Genomic DNA, 26051 nt, shown 5'->3' on the forward strand with positions numbered 1-26051 from the left:
ACCTTCATTTTCAAGATCGGGGTTGACGTGTCAAAGCTGGATGGCAGTGGTGACCTACATTTTTCAGGTCTTTTGGGGTCAGCACATGGTCATGGGGGCACATAGAACAGTATATACATATGTGTGTGACTATCAGAGAGGCAATCTAACTGAAGCAACTGAAGAATGATACAATTCATATGTTTATCATTTGATTTAATGTCATCTGTTTCACAAATACAATGTTCTGGAACAATTTCACCTACTTCAAAGGTGCGTGGAGAAGAAGCTAGGTAATCAGACAATCCCTTGGTACAACTTTCAGTGATTATTCCCACTACAGTGGATTATACTGAGCCATGAGAACACGTCTTTATCAAATTAAAAATCAGTGGCTATCTCTGGCCAATTAATGCAAAGTTCCCTTTAAGCTGTGTGGAATAAGTAACTTAAATAAATGAGAAGGGTAATATGCAGCTTGGACAAAACACAGTCCCCATCTGGATTTAACAAAGAAAATACCTAGTAATTACTGCAGTGACTGATGTATTTCAGCTGCAACAAGTTCTTCTAATCTACCTGATGCAGTGAGTAGCTTCTCATTTCACTGAAACAACCATCCGTTTGCTAGAGAGCATAAAGATTGGACAATGCCAGGATTCATCAGGCTCACTGGGATTTTTATGGGTTCAGGGAGCATGAGATATCAGTTTCACACATGGATTGAACCCCATTGAGAATCTTAAGGAAGTGCTGGAGAAGACTTTACGCAGTGGTCCAACTTTCCTATCATCAATGCAAGATGTTGGTGAAAAATTGATGCAACCCAAGGTGAATGTGTCCTAATCAAAGCTAAAGTATTCCAATGAAATCATGCATGAGAAAGTCAGAGACTGTCTATATTAGTGTGTCTGAACAATGACATAAAAACTCTGCTCAATGGCTACGACAAGTCATGCTGCGTTCAGATGCTCCTTGTAACTAGAAAAGCACTCGGAGAGCGCAGACCTCCCCCAAGGCTGATCCCCCACCCCCCCACCCCGATCACCACCAAAATTTAATCATTTGTTCCTTGTGTCAGTATAAACATTTCCTGAAAATTTCATCCAAATCCATCAGGGTTTGTCTGTCTGTTTGTTTGTCTGTTAGCAAGATAACTCAAAAAGTTATGGATGGATTTTCATGAAATTTTCAGGAAATGTTGATACTGGCACAAGGAACAAATGATTAAATTTTGGTGGTGATCGGGGGGGGGGCTGATCTACCTTGGCAGAGGTCTGAGTGATTTTCTTGTTTTTTTACAATATCCTCTGTATTTTGCATTTTCGGGTGTAAATCATGTATTTTCTTATATGTAATTCACAGATCATGTAGATGTTCATGGAAACTCAGAGTAAATTCAAAATTAACTAGAAAAGCACTCGGAGAGCGCAGACCCCTGCCAAGGCAGATCAGTCCCCCCCCCCATCACCATCAAAATTTAATCATTTGTTCCTTGTGCCAGTATCAACATCCTACCAGTGTAGTACGTAACTTGGGAGTCATGATTGATAATCAGTTGACCTTCACAGATCACGTTGCCTCTGTCACCCGATCATGCCGTTTCACTCTGTTCAACCTAAGAAAGATCAGGCCATACCTAACCGAACAGGCCACCCAGCTCCTGGTGCAGACTATGGTTATCTCCCGTCTTGACTACTGCAATGCTCTTCTAACGGGCCTCCCAGCTTGTGTTGTCAAACCACTACAGATGGTCCAGAATGCAGCAGCGCGTCTGGTCTTCAGTCAGCCTAAAAGGGCACATGTCACCCCCTTACTCATTGAGTTACACTGGCTACCCATAGCTGCCCGCATCAAATTCAAATCTTTAATCCTAGCCTACAAAATTCTCCGTGGGTCTGCTCCTGTCTACTTAGGTGCACTAATAAAAGCTTATGTCGCCCCACGACCACTCCGCTCGTCTGGGGAACCTAGTCTGGTGGTCCCCAGACCTTGTACAAGACAATCCAGGCTCTTTTCATGGGTCGTTCCACGTTGGTGGAACGCTCTACCAAGTGCTACAAGAACAGAGTCATCCCTGCCTATCTTCAAGAAGCTCCTGAAGACCCAGCTCTTCCGAGAGCACCTCCTATCCTAGCACTTTCAAACATTCCATTTTAAATATTCTAATAAGGTTTTTCCCAGGACAACCACAGATTCTTTCATGATTATCTCTGGACCTGCTGCGGTGGTCCGGCCTCTTCCCTGCCCTCATCATCACCACTCACTTATCCTCAACCGCCTCTATGTGTCTCCCCCTACTCCCCCCTTCTCCCCCTCTCCCCCAGTCTCTATCTCTATCGCTCTCTCTTTTTCCCCTTCTCTACTCTCTCTCTTTAACCCCAACTGGTCAAGGCAGACGGCCATCCTCCAGGAGTCTGGGTCTGCTCCAGGTTTCTGCCTGTTAAAGGGAAGTTTTCCTCGCCACTGTCACCAGTCACAAGTGTTTGCTCCTGGAGGATTCTGTTGGGTTTCTGTAAATTGACTTAGAGTCTGGTTTTGACCAACTCTATATATAAAATGTCAAGAGATAACTTTTTTTGTGATCTGGCGCTATATAAATAAAATTTGATTGATTGAGTGATTTAATTAGTTTTCCCCTGTAAGTCGCTTTGGAAAAAAGCGTCTGCCAAATGCGTAAACATAAACATAAACATCAACATTTCCTGAAATTTTCATCCAAATCTGTCTGTAACTTTTTGAGTTATCTTGCACACGGACAGACAGACAGACAAACAAACCAACACTGGCAAAAACATAACCTCCTTGGCAGAGGTAATTATATCAAAACGGACAAAACTAGAAAAGCACTTGATACTTGTGCCAGTATTAACATTTCCTGAAAATTTCATCCAAATCTATCCATAACTTTTTGAGTTATCTTGCTAACAGACAAACAAACAAACAGACAAACCCCGATGAAAACATTACCTCCGCCGTTCCTTGGCGGAGGTAATTATCTGCCCCTTATCAATAGTTTAGAACCAGTGGATGCTACATGGATGCAGATTGGTTCAAAAGGCCCCGGTTACTAAAATGGGTCTGGGTTTGTATGGACTTTCTATCCAGAAAGATGAAATATTGCACTGTCATTCAGATTACTGGAAATAATCATAGGTTTTACTCTCACTAATATCACCTCGCCATGTGCAGTGTAGCCTAATGTAGTTTTCAAGCTGAACTTCGTATGGAAAAGATGTAGTAATGACAGATTAGCCAGACGTCCAGCGCTCCGAGTGGTACTAACTCTGTCATTGGAGAGCCAGTGAAGCCAGTGGTTTCTGCTGACAAAGCCACCAGTCAAAGAGTTCGCAGACCAGGGGAGGAAAGAGCAGCCAAGCACAGCACTCGCAGCCCTCTCCCCTCAGGAAGGAAACCTGCGTTTGATGGATCCTCACATTGGCTTCCTCCAACAACTATGAACCCCCAGGTCCTTCGGTCAGGAAGGCGCTCGCAGTTTTATTATTTAAAATAGATTGGTTACTGACAGATGGGCCTCGCTTTGCTTCCGCCTGACTATTTAAACAGCTCATGGGGGATTTCTGTCTATTATCGTACTGTGTCAATGTGCAATGTGATTCCGAAGTACAGAACTCTACTGGACTGTTTCTTTGCCAAGGATTTCATAAAGTGTTTATGGTGGATCAGGGTTACTGTAGTTAACGAAAAGTACAACTAAACCTCGCAATTAAGAAAATATTGTGGGAACTGAAATAAAAGGGGAAAAAATGATGGACAATGTAGTATAAACTGGGATGTGAATGAAAGGTCGTTTGAAAATTATTTTAGGTAGAATCCAAATCCACGACTTGAATGACTGAATGAATTTTTCTGTAGATGAGCTACAACAAAACCCTTACACATATTACCTGTTTCCCCCTGGCTTTCTGTAGCGCTCAGACTGTGGTGCAGTGGCTTTTACTCATAGGTTTTTGACATTTGACTGTAAAGCTCTGCATTTCTGCACCACTTTGAACCTATATTTGGATAATATCATTCAGCATTTTGACAATACCTACTTATTGTTGAAGTAATCACAGTAAAGTCCACATGTTCCAAACTATACATAGATCTGATGTGTTGTCATTAATTGCCTACATGAACTAAAAATATTTTATTCTATATTTTTACACTGCTGCTTAACCCAGAGTAGGTGCACATCTGAGTTTGGTGAGTCAAGTTTTCAATTCATCATTTTTTATTTTATTTATTTAACCTTTATTTAACCAGGTAAGTTAGTTGAAAACAGATTCTCATTTACAATAATAACCTGGCCAATAGGCAGCATACAAACAGAATAAATAACAGCACAGGTTACATGTACAACAAACAAACAAACAGGATGGACAGCAGAACCGATCACATTTACAACAAATCACACAATGTCATAACAAATAGAAAGGCTGAAAATCATTATTTCTTGTGCAGAAACAAACCAAGATGTTGCACAAACTTAGTCAGACTGAAATAAATTTGCTAGTTTAGCAAAATCAATGTTTCAAGCACCCCATACAGCTGTGTTAAATACAGTAATGACACTGGTAACAAGATTATTTAATATTACTGTTGTAGGAAAGTTTTCACAGCACATTGTTTATTTGAATGAATGAATTTTTTTTTTTTTATTTCGGTTATATACAACAAAACACATACATATAAAGAACATACAGTTAACTCATTTGGTAACCAAAAAAGGAAAAAAACTGAAGCCAGAGGCTTATTTATGCTTCTCCTACTCCAGTCTTTTGAATTACCTGAAGTTGCAGCGAATAAAACATTAACACAAATTCAGTTTCTTAAGTCACTTTGAGATTATTTTACTTTCATAGCTCTTGAGAATTTGCCACAATTCCTCTGAAAATAAGATTGTATGGCAAATGAAGATCACAGTGCACAAGAACAAAAAGGTGTTTGCATTATATTGGACTTTTAAGAAACAATTTTATATATATTTATGTCTTTGTGTTAGGGTTAGAGTTTAATGCAGCCTTTTTCACCTTGTGTAAGTTAAGGTTTTACTTAATTCTTGAAAAGACTGAACAAAAACTAGTCAGTGCATTAAACTAAACTTACTTGTAGACTTGTGAAACTAAAGAAGACCATACCGACATAAAGCCAAATTAAAAGACTAAATGAAATAAGTTGAAAATTTCATCCGATAAATAGATGCATTGAGAAAGTAGCCAACATCCATGAGAGGAAAGTAAGAGAGAATCTGACAAACATTCAGAATGAGATTTGCTGTCGGACAAACTAACAATTGAGTCTGAATGTTTTCGTCAGGTCTATTTGAGGTTTCAGTGTCATGACATCAACCCACATTTTATTCAATTGCAGTGTGATTACTTATCTGAATTTGTTGGCTGATGTTGAACTAAATGACGGCCAGCAGAAGGTCACATTTCAGCGTCTTCTGGCACACGCTGCATTGTGTCGCTTATTGCATTAATATGCGACAAGATCTCCATTCACGGCCAAGACAAGACTCATGAAATTCACGGATGATGGAATTTAGCTTTTCTGCCACAGAAATAATACAGCTCTGTTCAATGTCAATAAACATCCAAGTATATAAATCATACTACACGTGTCCCCTTTATTTAGGACGTGTGTCAGGTTTTAACAACTTTAATGGGGGCGTCTTTTATGATGAAGACATGTGGGATATGTTGATATTATTGAGTGAGCATATAGTATATATTTAACTCAGCTGGGGTTTTTACTGGCTCTTCTACGGTTTAGGTCAGCGCTGAAAGCCGTACACAAACCAACAAAGCCAATATTTTGTAAGATCAGAATAGAGATGCATGGTGAAAGAAAAGCTTACATTTCCAGATGGTCAGAGGAAGAAACTTAAAACTTTAAATGTTGTGAAAGACTTGGATAGCAACCAAATGAGCAGATATCACAATGCTGACCTTTCAAGAAGGTGGTTGATGGGATGTGCATTCAAACAAGTCGACCACCGGTTAACAAATGTGAAACTTTGTGATGTACAGAGGTCAACACAAGTCGCTTTTCCATTGGACATCTGCGCAAAACTTTACCGATATTTATTAAATGTCGAAAAAACAGAAGTGTGTAATGTTGTTTTTCCATTAAATCACAAATGCGACGATTTGTTTATTTATTATTGCGATATGACACAAGAAGTCATTCCATAAACATGGCGACAAACGTAAATATCGTGTTGATTTACAGATATATTCGATATATTCAGTATTATTATATATTACCCCTCTATCTCGTACTAAATTAAAAAATGATTCAGTTTCCTGGTGTGTCCACACATACCGCGCCATGTTTCTTTTAAAACTCTTCTTCTTCTTCTTCTTCTTCTTCTTGGGGCAGCTGCAGCTCAGTTGGTAGAGCGGGTCGTCCAATGACCGAAGGGTCGGTGGTTCGAATCCCGGCTCCAACTGTCCACATGTCGAAGTGTCCTTGGGCAAGACACTGAACCCTAAATTGCTCCCAGTAGGGCCAGGCAGCGCCTTGCATGGCAGCAGTCGCCCGCTGGTGTATGAATGTCTGTGTGAATGGGTGAATGTGAGGAATTGTAAAGCGCTTTGGGCACCGTGAAGGTGTAGAAAATGTGCTAGATAAGTTCAGTCCATTTACCATTACTCAATTTCGTTTGATGTACTTTGTACAGTCAAATGACAATAAAGAGCAATTCTTCTTCGCTTATTGTAACATCCGTCAACATCTTTTTTTTTTCTTTTTTTTTTAATTCACGTGACTCTAGTTGTGGAAAAAGGTCTTTCTATTGCAGTTTTGTGCTATTTGCACTACACCTGAAAAACCACCTCTTGCCAAGGCAAAAACTTTTAATCGAAAAACGAGAGTTTTGGTAAAATTATTTTTCCATTAGGTACATTTTTATGCGCAAGTTATAGTCGCGCAATTTGAGGGTCAATGGAAAAGCGACTATAGACAGACAAATAATTTTTTGACCTTGCATGAATTATGGGATCAGTTCCAACTATGATATTCACTCTTGTTTTAATATGGCCACAAATGTATTAGCTAAATAATACTTTTTCGGCTGTTTTCTTAGAATAAGGTGTAATTGCATGTGATGACATAATACACATGAGACAGGAGATGCAGTTCACATGAGAATCAGTGCACACTAAACTAGATAATATTATAACAACCTCACAGCTGTATGACTTGCCAAATTATCTTTTAAAATGCAAGTAAGAATCCATAGTCACAGGGTGGCCATTTTCCTCCACATACATACCTAGTATATATGTGGGGCGGCTGTGGTTCAGTAGGTAGATGATCGAAGAGTTGGCGGTTGGAATCCTGCCTCTGACTGTCCATGTGTCGAAGCATCCTTGGGCAAGATACTTAACCCTAAATTGCTCCCAGTAGCTTCCTTAAGTGCTTTGGGTACCATAAAAGCACTCTACAAGTACCAAAAAGGATAATGTTACACTGCCGGGTTCACGTTGTATAAATGAAAACTGAAAAACTAGTATCATTTCAGTGCTTCCCTCTTGATCAGCAGCTCAACACACAATATAGAGTGAAAATCTGGATGGATATCAAACCTTATTTGGTCAGGTTTTCTGTTTATATGACTTGACTTAAACACAGTATGAGTAGTATCTTCTGATAGTAGCATTCTGTTAGCCTCATAACTGCCTGAGTTTGGGGGGGTTTTTTTGTTTTGTTTTGTTTTTTTATTTTTTCAGAGCAAAATCCAAAAGCAGTGTTAGGAGAGTAAAGTTAATTTGGCCAAAGATACGACTAGCAATTATACTATGGTAAATGGACTGCACTTATATAGCACATTCTGTTGGGTTTCTGTAAATTGGCTTAGAGTCTGGTTTTGACCAACTCTTTATATAAAGTGTCATGAGATAACTTTTTTGTTGTGATCTGGCGCTAGATAAATAAAATTTGATCGATTTAGTGATTTGATTGGTTTTCCCCTGTAAGTCACTTTGGAAAAAAGCATCTGCCAAATGCGTAAACACATTTTATACACCTTCTTGGTGCCCAAAGCGCTTTACAAAGCCTCACATTCACCCATTCACACACACACTCATACACCAATAGGCTATGAGGCTAATGATTCACACTTGGTTGAAAATGCCCATGATGTGAGTATATCTATATTTGTGAGTCTATAGCATGATGCAATTGGGAATATTATTGGAATATTAATTTAAATTAGCCATGTAAAGGGTTGAGCAGGAATATTGTCTCTTTGGGAAATATGGGCAAAAAGTGGAATGTGTTATGCATGTAAACTGTGGTCATTGTGGCTTTGAGACATATTCTGGGATGCTTTGTTATACTGTTTGGCTCATCTCCTGCTTGTTGCTTCACCTGTTGAACAGCCCCTCAACTTCTGATTCCAGATGGAAGTCTGCAGGTCTGATTAAAGCTCTTGTTAAAAACATTAAAAAATTCCTGCATCCCACAAGTATTTTTTCCAAAGAAACAGGATCAGGATTCGGAGAGAACTCCAGGCTATCAGCCCCCGGGTATTGGCTGATAATATTCAACAGTCTTTTCCCTCTGTATTCTCTTCACTAGGCTTTTGTCCACTTCATGCATGCTTCACTGCTTTGCTTTTTGCTTTGTGTGTGAGGTCATGGCAGTGATGAGTAATGACTGATTAGAGGAATCAAAGACTCGGTGGGTGACGGTGGTTCATGTAACGTCACCATGTCGCTGTATATGTGTCATGTGACATCACTTGCTTTTGCTGAGTCCTGTCAAAGTGATGGAGCGATGAACACACACACATACACAAACACACACAGACCACAGTGGCGCCAGTTGTGGTGGATCATTTTCATGTCAACTTTGGATAAATCAGTGGTAATGCAGGCTGACTCTGCTGTATACCACCGCCTGCAGACACTCATGCACTGATTTGCTCACAACCCACACCCTCAAACAACCCACTCACTTTCCCTGTGGATCTCATCTTACTAGAACTCCCGGGGGTATTTCAACTGGCGGGCCACTTACTGCCCCGTCTCTGATGATTTGGCTGTTTGCAGAGTGTTATTTATGGATGTGTGATGACTACAGTACAGCAGGGAAATCCACATCCAACAATAGCTCAACAGATCAAGCTCACATGGTGGGTTTCCATCCACAAGTGTCGCAAATTTTAACAGCATTTTCAGAAAGGAAAATGCAACTACTATTAAGTGTTGATTGTTCATACTGTTTTACTCTCTGAGTGACTGATTTAAGAGGGTTTTTGTAAAAAAAAATCTTGTAATTTACATTAACACTGTGTCATACTTTTCCACTTGCTTCTTAGAATTTAATAGAATAGATAGAATAGAATGATTTATTGTCATTGCATTGTACAATACAATGAAATTTAAAAGCTCTTCACTAGTCACTTACTCCCACACACTCACACACTTACACACCCACACCCACACAGGCAGATATCAAATAAATAATTGTAGTTTTGTCAGTTTAATTGTAACTTAATTTTAAATGAACACATTTTTGTAATACTAGGTGATTTCATGCATAGAACGTGTTTGAACCACACGAATGTCATTAATTCATCCCAATGTCATTGGAGTTTTTAAAAGCCTTTGTCCAGCATTTGTTTCTGCAGGAATTCTTACATGGTGGCGTTTCATTGCTGTTTTCCTCTAATATCAGATTTATGTTTGTTTCTTGTATTTAATCCCTGAACATTGCATTTCTTTATTAATTTACACATGCAGACATTGATAATTGAGTGCATCTATGAAACTGGTCCCTTAAAACAGGACAGAGGGGCTAAAAAATTAAGATGTAGACTAATGTTATGAAGCAAGTTTGGAAGCACTGTGGGTTTATTTTAAGAATAAATACTTACTGAGATAAAAGAGAAACTATTTTTCAGAAAAAAAACACATTTTTATATTATTCTTTACTCAAAAATCTGCATGTAACGTGGTAAAAAGGACGCGAAAATTGCACACTACTATTTTTTTTCGTATCTTTTTATTCTCTCACAGGTACATTTTGGGAATTTAACTAATTATGCAAGGTAGAGTGTTTCACATTCGGGATTTGCATGTGTTTAACTGGGCAGGTTCCGCATGTAATACAAGTGGACACGACGGGTTACTTACAAAACTGGAAATGAGACTGAGATTCATGAAAAACCCACATGTCTGGATTAGAAAAACCACTAGGATCAACAAATTTAACACAGTTTCTTTATTTATAGCTGTATATAAGATGATTTACAGCCATGTTTTCCAGATCAAATGCACTGACACCTAGGTAGTTTTTCCTGTCCTAATTTTAGTCCTATTTTTGGCCCCAATATTTAATTAAAAATGCATTAGTTTTGGGATGGCTCAGAGCATTTATCTTTCATTTTTTATATTTACTTTTTTGCATTTATCCGAGGTCATCATTAGGTACATCCTGGGAGAAAATATGTCTAAATTTCTCTTTTATTATTGGGTCTAAAAAAGCTGGCAAAGTGCAAGGTACAAAAATGAACCCAGATTCATAGAAGCACCCAATTATTAGCAAAATCTGTTTCCATTATTCACTTATTTACATTTACCTTCTGTCAAAACACCACTTTTTCCACTTCTTCATGCATTAAAATGCAAATTAATACGGCTTGATGGAAAAATATCTGTTTTCCTTTTATTATAATTTTATGGCCTCTGTTCACTTAGAGCTTTAAAATGCGATCCAATATTTTGGTCAAAACAGTAACGTGGCTTTAGAGAGTAAAATGAAACAATAGAGCAAATTCATGTCTGTGATGTTAGTCAAACTGAAAGACCATTATAAACATTTAACCCGACTTAACTTCACTAAAGCACACACAGTGTCTTCTTTCTTCACTGCTCAAAGTTAAAGGATGTACTTACGTCTGATAGTACTTCTGCTGCTTTTCTGTCAGTATACAAGTCCTAGCTCTGCATCATAGAGCTATTTGCTCTGTTTAAGGAGCCCATAAATTTAGTTAAGTTTGGCTATTAGTGGAAATAGAGGATGGGAACCATCAAACATCAGACATAAATGTCAAATGACTTGGCTTTGAAAAGACGAAAATTGAAAATGCAGATCAGACATTCACTAAAAAGATGAATCTAATGAATTAATGTACAAATCCTTCTTTTAGTGAAGTGATTTGTCATTTATTTTCCAGATCAAGTCACTCTGTAAGAGATGAGGCAAAATGTTTGTTGTTAACAGAGAAAAATAGTTTGTTGATTTATGGAACGAAAAAGATTTACAAAGTTATTAAGTCTCAGGCAATTACATCTCGTGCTATTAAATTTATTCTTAAATACCATATACAAATTATTTATGTGGTGTATTTTTGTACCAGATTTTGTCATTTTATGAATTTTGCTGATGGCATTGAAATAAAGAGACTGACATTGCATCTGTATGAGCCCATAATACAAGAAAAATAAGAAGTTCAGGTAGAAATATGTAAACTACAGTGTAGAACCATATGTCAAGTACATTATGAACTGTCCATTTTCCCTAGAGATCAGCAGGATTAATGCCACTCCAGAGGAAGATAGACTTTATTGTGAGAGCGAGGTGAAAGTGAAATTGAGGTTCATTTTTTGATTTATTTTGTTTTACTTCTCCATTTAAGAGAACCTGAGGGATGTGCTTTTTGGTCAAATCTCCTCCGTTTATTTCTTTTGGCTGGTCGATCATCATAAAGGGAACATTTGTGGCAGATTTTATTTGCCAGGTTTGGTAGGTGATAGTCATGCCCACTTTATACAGCAATTAGCCAGGTGTGGAAGTGACAAAGTTGGAAATCTGTCTTAAACTTAACTGTTCTCTCGTTTTTTATTTTTTATTTTTTTCTCGGAACAGCCAGATGCTACCGAGAAGCTGCTAACCTTCCAAAATCATTTTATTTTTTGCTACAGTATATAGGTTTCAGGAAAAGATTTGTAGTGTTCCATATTGTTGTCATAAAGAAATGCTGAAAAATGTATTTATTCATTTCCCACAATATCAACCCTCAAAGAAGAGGATGTGAGTCCAACCAAAGTACTGGACGTGGTTTGTGTGCAGCAGCTGCGTATGTAGATTGTGTGTGAATGTGAGTCCGCTGTCCACGGCATATGTCAGCGTGGCTGTAGCCCTCTTCTGAACCTCTGCTCAATGCAGCCAGTGTTGAGTCCAAAGCACAGCGGACTCATTCATGAGGCTCTGCAGCGGTTTGTGTAAACACTCCGCCTTCAGCTCGGTCGCCCGGGAGCTGGAAGTGTGACTTTCTCTGTTGACGGATGGGAAGGAAACGAGCAAGAGCATCGTTAGTCTTGGCTCTTCTGCAACTTCTGCTCGCACTGCCCTCGAGTTAATGTTGGCTACCGATCACCACCGGAAGGAGCAGAGGGATTAAACATGCTGATGTGTGCTTGTGTGGTGTTTGATCAAAAGAATTCACGACAGCCTTTGTATCTCCGTGTGCTGCTGCGAAGAACAGACTGTGCTACTTTTACTGGATCGTGTTGAACTCTTGGGGGTTTTATTTGGAGAAGTTCAGGTTTAGCACAGGGAGTAACAGGTCAGATTAATAGGTTCATACAATTGTAATCTGTTACATTTACAGTTCCTGAGAAAGTGTTGGCGTTAGTAAGGGCTTACATCCAAACACATTATCTTTTGGAATATATTGTTGCGTTTTTCTTTTGCTTTGCATATTTTTTTTCCATGCAGGAATGTCTTTTTTTAATCTGGAAAACAGCAAAGTGAGGTTTAGACTACCTATTTTTTGAGTGTTTTTCATTTCTTTTCTTTATTTTCCTGTTTAAAACATTTTTTTAGTGACTTAGATTTAATAAATACTGACATTGCTTATTGCATTTTAACTCATCATAATCTATAACCTGTTAAATTCCAAAAGTAATGTGTTTTTAATGTTAAAAACTAGTTGGTAACTACACTAGACAATGCACTTCATTTTCTTGGCTCTAACATTTAAGCTTTAAATGCAATAAGAAGGTCGACACAGGAATTTAAGCTCATGTTACAGAGAATGATGGTTCAGTATATTGCTGTTTTTTCCACTATTACTTGAAGAGATCTTTTTACAGATATTACAACCAGTGCTGTTGTCATCTTTCATAAAATGAAGCAACACTTTGGACCACTTCTCCCTCTCCACCATCATTCCTCTTTGTTGACAGTTTCCAGCAGCGTAGATACGAGATTGATGTCATTGTTTTGCAATACACGACTGTCAAAAAAAAAGAAAACATTATCTGGAGCTTTACATTTCTAGTCCACTATATCTCAAAAGCCAATATTGTACTTTTTATGGCACAACATTTGTCTGACAGATTTATTTTCTTTCACAGTTTTTTCCCACACAGTGAAAGCCATGTATTTCCTGTGATTTTGAGTGTTTGTGATAAACTGATCTCAGTGTGAGATCGACTGGTGGATTTCTGCACCATTTGCACTGATGTGGATATTATAGTAGTCTGTTGTGGTGAAGACAGATCAATTTGTCAATCTACATCCCCTACCTTCTTCTATGGTCATGAACTGTGAGTGTGACTGAAAGAACTAGATTGCAGATACAAGCAGCAGAAAAGAGTTTCCTTTGTTAAGTTGCCTCCAGGACGCCCCCTCGGTTAAGTGTTTTGGGCATGCCCAGAAGGGATGAGACCCCAGGGAAGACCTAGGACAGACGGACAGATGGACGGATGTATTTTTATTACCTCCACCAAGAAGGTTATGTTTTTGCCGGCGTTGGTTTGTCTGTCTGTCTGTCCGTGCGCAAGATAACTCAAAAAGTTATGGACGGATTTGGATGAAATTTTCAGAAAATGTTGATACTGGCACAAGGAACAAATGATTAAATTTTGGTGGTGATCGGTGGGGGAGGGATCTGTGCTTTCTGAGTGCTTTTCTAGAAAAGACAGCGCAGACCTTCGCCAGGGCAGATCAGTGGGCCCCCATTGCCCCCCCATCCCCCACCAGCCCCGATCACCACCAAAATTTAATCATTTGTTCCTTGTGCCAGCATCAACATTTTCTGAAATGTTCATCCAAATCCGGGGCACTGATCTGCCTTGGCGGAGATCTGCGCTCTCCGAGTGCTTCTAGTTTTATTTGCAAAAAGTGACATGTACACTCATTTACACAACCAACATTTCACACAGCAATAGCGGACAACACATAACATGTAACATATACAAAGATTATTGGACATATGATGACATAGAAAATACAGAGATTTTACAAAGACAGCTACATTTATGACAAAGACAAGGCGGATGTATTTTTTTAGATTTCATCTATAAATAAAATGACAAAAGACTTAGCAAAATGGCTCCAAAACATTGCAAAAAAACCCCAAAAGCATATATGGATGGATGGATATAGGTCATGAATCATTACATTTTTAAAGAGACGTAGCCCCTGTAGGACAACGGTGCTACAAAGCATGATGTTCTTCTAGAATATGATGCATTACTTGAGATTAAACCTAATACCAGGAAAGTATTTTAAACTTAAATGTACAGCAGTAAAATGGATCCAAAAGCATCGTAAACTAGTGGTGCCAGGCACATCAAACCCCGCCCCTCGCACCATATTGTAGTTTATTTTAGCATCGATCCAGCTGATGTCATCATGTCCATGTGCATGTAAATGGGGAAAAAATATTTTAAAAATTCATGAAAAATTTGAACTTTGACCTACTTTTCCCAAAATTTAATCACATCTATTCGGGGTCACTGGCAATCTTTAAACCCAATGTGGTATGAATTCAACCAATAGTTTTGCTGCTAAAGTGTTAACAAACAAACAAAGAAATAAACCAAAAGCAATACCCCTTGCCTCTGCTTCAGGGGGCGGGATAGTAATAGTAAAACAGTAATACTTTTATGTAAGTGAAAAGGCTGAATATGCACCTTTGGTTCTGCCTCATTTAAAGAGATGTATTAGAACCTTGGCCAAGCTACCATCAAACTTACACCAGGGGAAGAAGATGGGATGGTGGCACCAGTTTGCTGATTAGGAAACTCAGCTGTAGCACATTAAACAGCTTAAAAGACACATGTTGACATCAGTCGACTCAGATACCAAATACTGCTTTGCTAATCAATACCACCACCAAGATAAGATAAGATAAGATAAGATAAGATATGCCTTTATTTGTCCCACAAGGGGAAATTTCAGGTTACAGCAGCGAAACACAAAAGCACACAAGAAAAGCGCACATGAGCAGAAAAAGGGCAAAATCAAAGAATAAAGACAAATCGGAAAAGCTATATATACTATTTACAGTTGTGCGTATGTATTGATCATGCTACAGGTTGAACAGGGATACGATTTATTGCACAACAATAGTAAAAGTGTAGAACTCATTAACAGGTGTTTTTGTCTAACAGAAGAATGTACTTAGAAATTGCAGAAGTTCATATGATTTGGGGGCGGCTGTGGCTCAGGTGGTAGAGCGGGTTGTCCAGTAACCGAAGGGTTGGTGGTTCGAATCCCGCTCTGTCCTAGTCAGTCCGTTGTGTCCTTGGGCAAGACACTTCACCCTCCCTGCCCTCAGTACCACTCACACTGGTGTATGAATGTTTGGTGGTGGTCAGAGGGGCAGTAGGTGCAGCCTGTCCCAGGGCAGCTGTGGCCACAAATGTAGTTTACCACCACCAGAGTGTGAATGTGAGAGCGAATGAATAATGGGTTAATAATGTAAAGCGCTTTGGGTGTCTAGAAAGGCGCTATATGAATCCAATCCATTATTATTAAGATGTTATCATCTCCTGAGCAGAAAAGTATTAAAATCACATCAAAGTCATCATAAGTGAGATACAGAATTTAAGAGCCAAATATGGGATTAAAATTTATCCAGGATGTTGGTCTTATTTATGCTGATTCTGGTAAAACTAAATATTACACAGACAGGTTTTGAGGACATATAGAGGCGTAGACACAGTGTAGACAGCATGTTGAAGCAGAACACTAGTAGAGGTATTTCATCGGAGGCTGTGAAAATCCTGAGACCTGACTGGACAAATAGACCCAGTCTGAATCAGACACAGTAAATCCTTCTGCTGCTTTCAGTCCTCAGGATTCCTGCTGTCAGGTCTGTCACATACATGTAATTAGGTCTCTGATTTGGCACATTCACAACCAGTCAGCAGGAGCATTCTGGATAGTGCTGCATTTATATTCCTCCTGAAGACTGTACTGGTTTCCAGTGATTACAAAACATGCCCAGGTGTCTGCTGTAGGTAGGTCCCTCAACATGAGCAACTGTTAATGGCAGTTCAGTAGCAATTAATTTCCATAAATCTTCCTAGAATTAATTGTGTTGGAGCATTGTTATAATTTTAGTAAATATAATAATTAGGGTTATGAAAACCACCAACAGATCAATGCTATGTATCCACTGACTGAATTAGTCACTGAAAAAAGTATAAAAGTCATTGTTTCCACATATTTATAGTATGGTATCATCAAGTTTCGTCTTCAAACTAAAATGCACGGACGATTATTCTGACAGTCAGTTAAAATCACACTGTGTTTTATAATCATCACATCGGATCAGCTGATAGTTTACATTCATTTTTCATTCATTCATTTATTTGTTTTGAGCAGAAGAAAAAAATAAACATTTTTTGTGTACAAGGAACTAATATTTGAGCAAACACATTCATAAATAAAGGTAATCAAGACAAAATAGAAATTGTTATTTACACTAGTAATAACAAATTAAATTCAATATGTATCGCTTAAAAAGGAGTGGGAAAAAGAAAACTTATTGAATCGCACCCTCATCTCACATTTATACAACATAACACATTCATTTTTCGTCCTTAATGATATAGTAACATCTGTTTAGAGTCATAATAGTGTAAATATAAATAACCGATAGAAAACAGATTAGGAAAACTGATCTATATTACACTTAGTAACTATCTATCATTATTAGAAGTGTTGGCTTAGCTCTGTTTTTAGACAGAAAACAGACAGTAAAATCACAAATCACAAAACAACAACTGTGTTTGTAGCTTTTGTCACTTTGTTACTTTCTTTGACTCTAATAGTTGTTTCTTAGTCATTCTCATCACCATGGGAGACCAGCAAAGTGACTCACTACTCCCTCTAGTGGCCACAGAAAATCCCTGGCCCATCGCTGTAAATAAATTCCTACAATCTAATCCACACACTGCAAAAATGGGGTGTCTGAAAACAAGATAAAAACACAAAATCTGAGGAAAAAGGTACTCAAAACAAGTGAGATATCTGTCCATGCAGCAAGATAATTTCACTTGACAAGATTTCTTGAATTAAGATTGCTAAATCTAGAAATAAGCATGTCTACAGATGTATGAACAGTGCTACTTTTATGGCAGTTTCACTATATTTAACTTTTCTTTTGTAATTTATCACCATTTATTACGACATTATCCTCTGTATTTTGAGTTTTTTTCAGTGAACATCAGTTATTTTTCTATATTTAATTCACTGATCATGTGGATGTTCATCAAAGCTCAGATTAAAATTGAGGGTTATTACATCAAAATCAGAGAAAACTGAAGAAAAAGTGACTTTTTTCAAAATATATCATTAACAACATAATCCAAGTGTCTCCATCCACTGTCATTGATCCAACTCCATGGGTTTTACTGGTGAATCAAATGTTGTAGAAGATGATGGTGTTTACACGTTCACTACAGAGCCTCTAAACATCCAAATTGGGTCATATTTGATGACCATGAAAAGATGACAAACTGCATTTTACACCAATTATTTTCACGAATCGATATGATTAGTGGATCAACAGGTATTAGACATTTTACATTAGTAGATGGTTTTGGTCGTCGGTGGCTGTTTGGGTCTTTATGGGTTAAAATAAGAAATGAATTATCTAACACTCCTAAATCTAAGGTTGTTTTTTTAATCTTGGTAAGAAGCAAATAATTTGCAGTGTCGGCATCTTGTTTTTTTTAACACTCGAATGTTAGTATTATGTAATTTTTAAAATATTGGAACGTAGAAATATGACATATATCCCCTTTAAGAAGCTCATGTTCAATCATAATGTACAAACTGAAAATCCTAGACGTCTTCTCTGCGTCTGTCTCTGTAAGCTGGTCCCAGTCCATCTGTCTCACTGGTTACTGTGGCTGTATACTCTCTCTAAACAAACCACAGTGTGTTGCTAATCCCAGGCTTCTGCCTTACGTTACAGACATCAATTTAAGACCTCCGGGCCTCCTAATTCACTGTGCTGTGGGACGCTGTCAAACACTCCTCCACCGCACACATGGTTTCCAGTATGATGTTGTGTGTGTGTGTGTGTGTTCCCCAGCATCTGTCAGACATGGCAACACATATGGCTGTCAGTGCAGTGTGTGTGTGTGTGTGTGTGTGTGTGTGTGTGTGTGTGTCACCCTGGTCCCGTGTAAGCGTCTGTCAAACACTTCCACACACATGGTTCTCAGTAGTATATGAGGGGATTGTGCTGCTGCTGCTACTGTGTGTGGATGTTGTGATGGAGTGAGTGTCAGGGAGACGCCGATTTGGCTTCTGAGGCTCTGATAATCCTAATGATCTCCTAATGTGTAAAGGTTATCTAACTGGAGGCTTCAAAACACAAATGTCCAACAACTTCAAGTAAGACGTGTGAACTGCAAAATGGAAAAAGTAGGATTAAGTGTTTATGGATGTTTGCCCACTGAGAACAAAAGGCAGATTGTGGATGCTGCTACACACATGTTGATCAGACTCTGATTTATTTCATTTGTGTCCCCTTTTTAATGTCTTTATTAACCTCCTAAGACCCAGGAAATGTGAGCAAAGTACAAGCTTTTTTTCTTTTTTATTAAATAAGTGCCTATATTGGAAACATCATGATGCAACAGTTTTTTCAGATGCAGTTTTTAACATTTTTATGGAATGTCCTTTGTGGTGGACAGTTTTCTTTTCTTTCTTTTTTTTTCTGTATAAAGTTGTGAATCTCTTGTCCACAAATGTGGACAGAAAACCCATAGCTGGGTCTTAGGAGGTTAAACCAAAATAAGGCTTCAAGATCAAACCAAAACAATGACAGTGTATAGTGATAATTATATATATATAACAATATATATATATATATATATATATATATATATATATATATATATATATATATATATATATATATTTTTTTTTTTTTTTTTTTTTTTTTTCAAATTCAGTAGTTAATTTAAAATATCTACATGTAAAAACCTTTTTTTACATTTTGAATCATGGATTTATGATGAATTAGAATCAGTTTATTTGCCATTTGCAGAATAACTGCTTTGGAAACAAGTTGCAAGAGCTCTCCATAAAGATACATTAATGACCGTAACGAGATAAAAGGTAAAAAAAACAATAAAAAATTACATAAATAAGAGTAATAATATAATAAGACAATAATAATAATATACAATAATAATATAATAATAAGACAGGTGCCCCCATAGATCAATCGACACTCACTTGAACAAAGTGCATGAATATAAAATGCGTTATTTATGCACAAATACAAAAATAAAATATACACCATACATTGTTAAGTATGTGATATGGAGTTATTAAGGCTACACACACCACTGGGAAAGAAACTACTGGCAGACTGAGAGGTAGAACATTTGATGGAATGTCTGCCGGATGAAAGAACAACAAAAAAATAATAATGATTGTTTTCCAGTTTTATTTAGAACTATCATGTGAATTTTTATTTGAGTGTGTAATAGAATGTCAAATATTTGTGCATGAAATATAATATTTGTGTGTTTTTGCCATTTGCTGCATCATGTGCAAAATCCTCTTGCGACATCGGAGTATGGAGATTGTTTTGAACACTTAAAGTTTCATCCATAGACTCCTTTTGTAATAGAGGACATGACTTTTGCATCAGTGGTTAAAGAGTTATATGCATTTATATAGGATATCCCATTAAATTCCATTAAATAGATATATGTATTTAAGGACAATGCACATCAGCAATTTGCTATTTTATCCAAATTGCCAGATGTCGATGAAGACACAAAAACAGCAAAACAATATCTAAGGTTATCACAGACAAATAAAAGCATTTATAATCTTTCATTTATAGAAAACTTAAAAAGAAAAACAAAGGGGTAAAAAATATAGGAAATTGCTGAAGTATAAAATGATAAAACACAGTTATGTATGCGTTTAAAATAGTACGTAAAAGGTAAAAGCAAAGTAAGAGCTTAAAAGAATGAAACAGGCAGTGAGACAATGTAAACACTTAATATAAGACAATATAATATAAACAGGGTTAAATGAAATCAGCAGAGGTGTTGGGAAAATAGGACAATGCAAGAAATTTACAGAAAACAGTATTTTACAAAGTTTAAGTGGACAAGCTCTATGTGAAATAAGACAACGCAAACAGCTGATGAAAGGTACAGTGTTACCAAATCGTTAACACATGCAGCAAAGCACAGACCCAGACTTTCAGCAACAAGCACTGAAGTTTTAATAAAACAGCACCAAACCCAACCAACTGACTGTGACACCACCGGATTTTCCCTCTCATTATAAGGCTTAAACGCAGCACCCAAATCATTTCTGGGCGCCACCTAAACCAAAATAATGGAAAAGTCAATGTGTGGAGCATCAACATAAACTAAAATGACTTTTCCAAGACCTGATGGTTGTAGTTTGCCCCCAGTTTTTAAGCTTTTTGGGTGTTGTTTAAGCTTTTTGGAATTAATGATAATTTTGAAATTCTGTTTTTTAATATGGTCGAAAATATGAAACAGCACCTAAACCCTGGAAAACCTGCAATAAGCCTTATGGAAGCTACGAATTCCCACTGCGATTTGTGCTCACAGTGGCCTTAGATGAATCTTTAATCCTCCAATGAGAACACGGCCTCAGGTCACCTGATCCACTAAAGTTGTCATATCCACATTTTCATTTACAGGTCAAGTCAAGCGCCTGTTGACTTTGAATCAAAAAATTAGAATTGAGATAATGATTTCAAACTTTTTGTAGTTCAATAGTATAAGATCTTAAGTTTCTAAATCCATTAAAATTTTTGCCAAAAAAGGATTTTCAAGAAAATTACGAAACTTTTTATACAAACTAAATTCAGTCCCTCGGAAAGTTCTCTAAGCATGAATAATAGCATAACTTATCACTGCTATAATTTGAAATCTCAATCATATATTTCTGTTTTCAATATAGTTTTATGACCTTTTACACACCCTTTTATCATTGTACAAATCATTTTGTCTGAAAAATTGGTGTGAATTGCTTTTTTAAGCATTTTAATATCAGACGGTGCTGGTTATGTAGGGAATTTCACTTTTCTCAAAAAACATGTTTTTTTTTTAATTACTCATTAATCAAATGAGCTAAACCAATGGAAATTTCTGAAAGAAAGCATTTAACCCTCTGCTTAAGCATGGCTTCATTGGAATTTAACATTATTTTGTCACTAATCTAAAAAAAAGATTTATTTATTTTCCCTACATAACCAAAAATAGGTCTCGACATGAAATAGCTAGCTTGTGAAAGATTTTTTTTCTTTCACTTTCTATAGATTTAACTTTTAAAAACAACACAGTTGTTTTGCCAACCCACTGCAAAAATTTAAATCTTAGTCAATCTCTTGTCCAAATATCTCATCACACTTAAAATAAGACATAATCACCTCAAGAGTAACTTTTCAGTGAGATATAAGAGCTTATTTTTAGACAATAGATCTTGAAAATCTTATTTCAAGAAATCTTACAAGATAAATAGAACTTTACTGCTGCATTTTTGATTCCTTAAAACAGTGGTTCCCAGCCTTTTTTGGTTCGTGACCCCATTTTAACATCACAAATTTCTATTGACCCCAGACACTGAAAACAGAGACAATATTTTTTGCTAAAATGAATTTGTTTTTGATCATGTACCATAATAGTTTGCTATACTATGTTGCAAATAAACATTAATTTTAGATGACATTTAGTCTATATAATGTATATTATTATGGACAGAGGCAGAAAAGCCAGGTGTAGATTACTGCACAAAGTGAGAATTTTATTTTCCTTGGTCAGGATATGTACAGTCAGTCCAGCTTGGATTTACAAGGCTGACAATTAATACTGAACAAACAAGAACTCAAACTATGAATTATGAAAGAGCTGCAGCATCTGAAACCGACCACAATGAACATTTGACAGATAAACAGTACCACAGTGCTTCAGTTTCAGCTTCACAGTTTGTCATGTCTTTTATGGATTGTGATTGTCTCTCTCAACTCACCATGTATTTTTTATTAGTTAGTTTTTAATTCTTTTTTTTTTATTAATTACTAGAAATTTCAGGTGACCCCATTTGAATTCCAGGTGACCCCATGTGGGGTCCCGAGCCCAAGGTTGAAAAACACTGCCTTAAGGTCTCACAGTCTTGCTGGGTTTTTTTGTTTTTCATTTGAGCAGTTAAATTATGGGTGAAAAGTGCGTTTGAACATGTACTGAGTAAAATATTACTGAAAATTGATTAGTAATACCTTCACAGCAAAAAGTAATCTGTTACTGTAACGCATTACTTTTGTAACTCATTACTCCCAACCCTTTAAAAACACAGACTGAAATTGATGTCAGTCTATTAAAAAAAAAAATGAAGGCAAATCATTATATTTTCTAAGAAGTCGTCTTTATTTCCCAAATACACAATCATCAGTCACTGTGAACTTCTGACCTTTTTAGAGCTCATATCAGCGAGGTTACGCTACATCACACCAACCGTCCTCTCTGCGTTTCTTTTCTCTCAGATGTCATCTCTCATACCCACTTCAACCCTTACTTCAGACGGTTGACATTCGACGTGTCCTCCATGGAGAAGAACGCCTCCAACCTGGTAAAGGCTGAGCTCAGGATCTTCCGTCTTCAAAACCCCGGAGCCCGAGTATCTGAACAGCGCATAGAGCTCTATCAGGTACTCACACCGTTTCCTCATACATTGTTGTCTACTTTTACACTTTTCACTGAAACTATACGTTAAATAGGGTTGTGTGAAATTGAAGGAAATATGCCTTTGTGGAAAAGCACAAAGGCATATTGTTGTATTTGTATAGAGGGACACAAGTAGCAACCCATTTAATTGATTGTTAGTACCATTTATAGTATCTAATATCACCCTATTGCCCCAAAAGCAACATTAAGTGCATCCATACTTGTTCTATAACTAGTGTATAAACGTGTGAATGTTAAAGCTCCATTATTTATAAATTCTTTGCTTATATCTTAAACACATTTCATTAAAAGTGGTTCCAGTGTTGAGTTTTTGATAAAAAGCCAAATGTTCAAGATGTTAACTGTGACTCTAAACGTATATATTGAAAAGCTTAAAATTCACTTGTGAGGAAAATACACATTTGGAAACAATTTCACGTCTCCTCCATACCATAGCATCCTGGGTATTAAAGTTAATCAGGCCGTGATACCATAAACACATGTGGTTGTTGTTGTTGTCATGTGTGAGCATCTTCAAATGTTGGAGTTTTTATGATGAGGAGAAACAACAGAAAACTGGGAAATGAATCTGAGTAGTAGTAGCAGTATTTACAGAACCAACTCTATCTATATCTATAAAATAAACCATTGTACAAGTAAAACTATAGATACTTGTAGTGACATCAGCCTGAGGCAGCATGATCACTTTAAGGAGGTGATTATTGTTACTAAACTTTTAAGATAAGATATATTTTATTGATCCCCGAAGGGGGAATTCAAATGTATGGCACGACAAGACATTCATCCATCCACCCATTTTCTTCCTCTTATCCGGGGCCGAGTCGTGGAGGCAACAGTCTAAGCAGGGATGCCCAGACTTCCATCTCCCCACACACCTCCTCTAGCTCTTCCGGGGGGACCCCAAGACGTTTATTTATCCCTATACAAATAAACATTAATTGCACTACTTAAATTCGATTTGCACTGCTTAAATTCTATTTTTTACAAATATTCTTAATTTGCGATACTTTTTATTTATTTATTTTTTTTAATTCAAATTTTTATTCAGAACAGTCTGATAAGATATTATACAGGACATAATTGGTACAAAGTACACTGTTCTCTTTTTTTTTTTTTTTTTTTAGAAAAAATATGTATCTATAATGCTCAGTGAAAGGAAGAAAAAGCAAGAAAAAAAATTAAAAAAGGAGTGATATAAATAATGTAAATAAGTGAGTAAATGGATAATATACTCAGTGCCAATGAAAACGCGACACTTGAATGTGTTTTATTGTTCCTGAGCTGCATCAATATGTTTAAGTTTCACCTGTATAAAATAATCCCAGACAATTTCTTAACAACCTGAGACGGGTTGAGCTATTGTCACGCTTGAATGAACTTGTCTGCATTCATAAGACTTGTTTTTCTCATTGCTCAGCAATGAACTGCTCAACTTAAGGAACTGTGGTTAGTTAAGGAGTGGTCATGTTCTGTATATAAAGGCAAACTGAAAAGCACCAAAATCATTTGCAATAACTCAGCGATGCCTAGACTGACACGTGACCAAAGATGCCATGCTATGGGGCTCCTGGAGGCCGGAATCTCTGCTCGGCAGGTGGCGCGCCGTTTTGGATGCAATGTGTCCACCATAGTGAGGATGCAACAGAGGCATGAAGAAACTGGCTCAGCTGCAGACAGACCTCGCCCTGGACGAGCACGTGTGACCACGCCACAGCAGGACCGCTACACTGAGCTGCAGCACCTCCGGGACCGCTTTGTGACTTTTGGTTTTGGGGGTCCTTGAGTTTCTTTCTTTATCCTTATTTTTTGTCAACAAATTTGGATGTGATTTTTTTATTTTTACTGTATAGAAATGGTCTATGATTAATTCCAAAGAGCTTATGGAATAAAAATCCTCATCGATTTAAAAAAATATCAGAATCTTCAAGTGTTGTGTTTTCATTGGCACTGAGTATAATAATGATATTAACAAGCTTGTACACATAGCCAACCACATTTCAGAAAATTATGCATAAATACACATATATGTATACACACATAGTGGTATTTATAATCATAATGTAAAGGGAAAAAAATTATACAAAAGAATTTTTAAAAGTTTTTAAAAATTTTAAGAGCCTAACAGTGCACATGTGCATTTAGTATTTGAATATTCAAGTATAAAAATTAGCTATGAATATATAATTTTTATTTTTTTAATGTAAATAACTGTGCCTTTTAACTAATATTTGTTGTTTGTCTTCTAAATTCTTGCGCTGAGCCTGAAAGCTGGACTTCCAATTTCGTTGTACTTGGTTCAGTGACAGTAAAGAGATTCTGATTCTGATTCTGATTCTGATTCAGATTCAGATTAAATAAATAAACTTCATCTTTGGTTAAAGTCAGTTAAACCTTTGTTGTCAAACCGTAGAAAGGTCAGATCATAAATAGAGATGTGTAACAGATGTTGCAGGAGATCATCAAGAACGGAGAAGAAGAAGAGCAGATAGCAGCTGAAGCGTACGCGTTAACATATGTGTATTGATTACAGGCGTGTGTATGTGAGCGCGGTGAAGAATCCAGGCTGGTGATTTAACTGTCCTTCAGTCCGTCTGCACCAGCCAGTTCCCATGCTATGTTTACATCCAGGCAGGAGCTGACAGCTGAGCTAAACACGGCTCCAAACACCCAGATTTACTCACGCAAACACAGCGCTTGTAAATGTGTGAGGGAGGAAGGGACGGACCGGTACAAAGAGCGAGAGCTGATAACATCCACCTCATGCACATCCATCACACACACATACACACCAACTCACCTTTATACATAGCACATCTTAACACCTCATCTGGAAATATTTGACAACATTTCAACCCGTGAGGCTTGAGTTTTGATTTTGCTGTGATAAATGTTTCTATAGATCATATACAGAAATTACTCCTGAGGCCTAAACCTGAATTGCGCCGCGTTTTCTCGTCTCTCAACACCTTTGCGAACTCCAAACACACTATTTTTCACATATTTTTCCATGAGCTCGACCATCGTTAGTTGCTGGAATGAGTTTAGTCGACTCGAACG

At 37.2% G+C, this 26051-nt stretch overlaps 1 protein-coding gene across 2 annotated transcripts in view; it reads left to right on the forward strand.

Annotated features, from left to right (window-relative positions):
• tgfb2 (transforming growth factor, beta 2) overlaps positions 1-26051 on the forward strand; it is a 91067-nt gene that overhangs the window by 47413 nt on the left and 17603 nt on the right. For both annotated transcript variants that reach the window (XM_030157208.1, XM_030157209.1), the window contains one exon: positions 22793-22956. In XM_030157208.1, the coding sequence (XP_030013068.1) occupies positions 22793-22956 (164 nt within the window). The remainder of the gene's footprint in view (positions 1-22792; positions 22957-26051) is intronic.

Source organism: Sphaeramia orbicularis, chromosome 16 (genome assembly GCF_902148855.1).
Source record: "Sphaeramia orbicularis chromosome 16, fSphaOr1.1, whole genome shotgun sequence".
Classification (NCBI taxonomy): Eukaryota; Metazoa; Chordata; class Actinopteri; order Kurtiformes; family Apogonidae; genus Sphaeramia; species Sphaeramia orbicularis.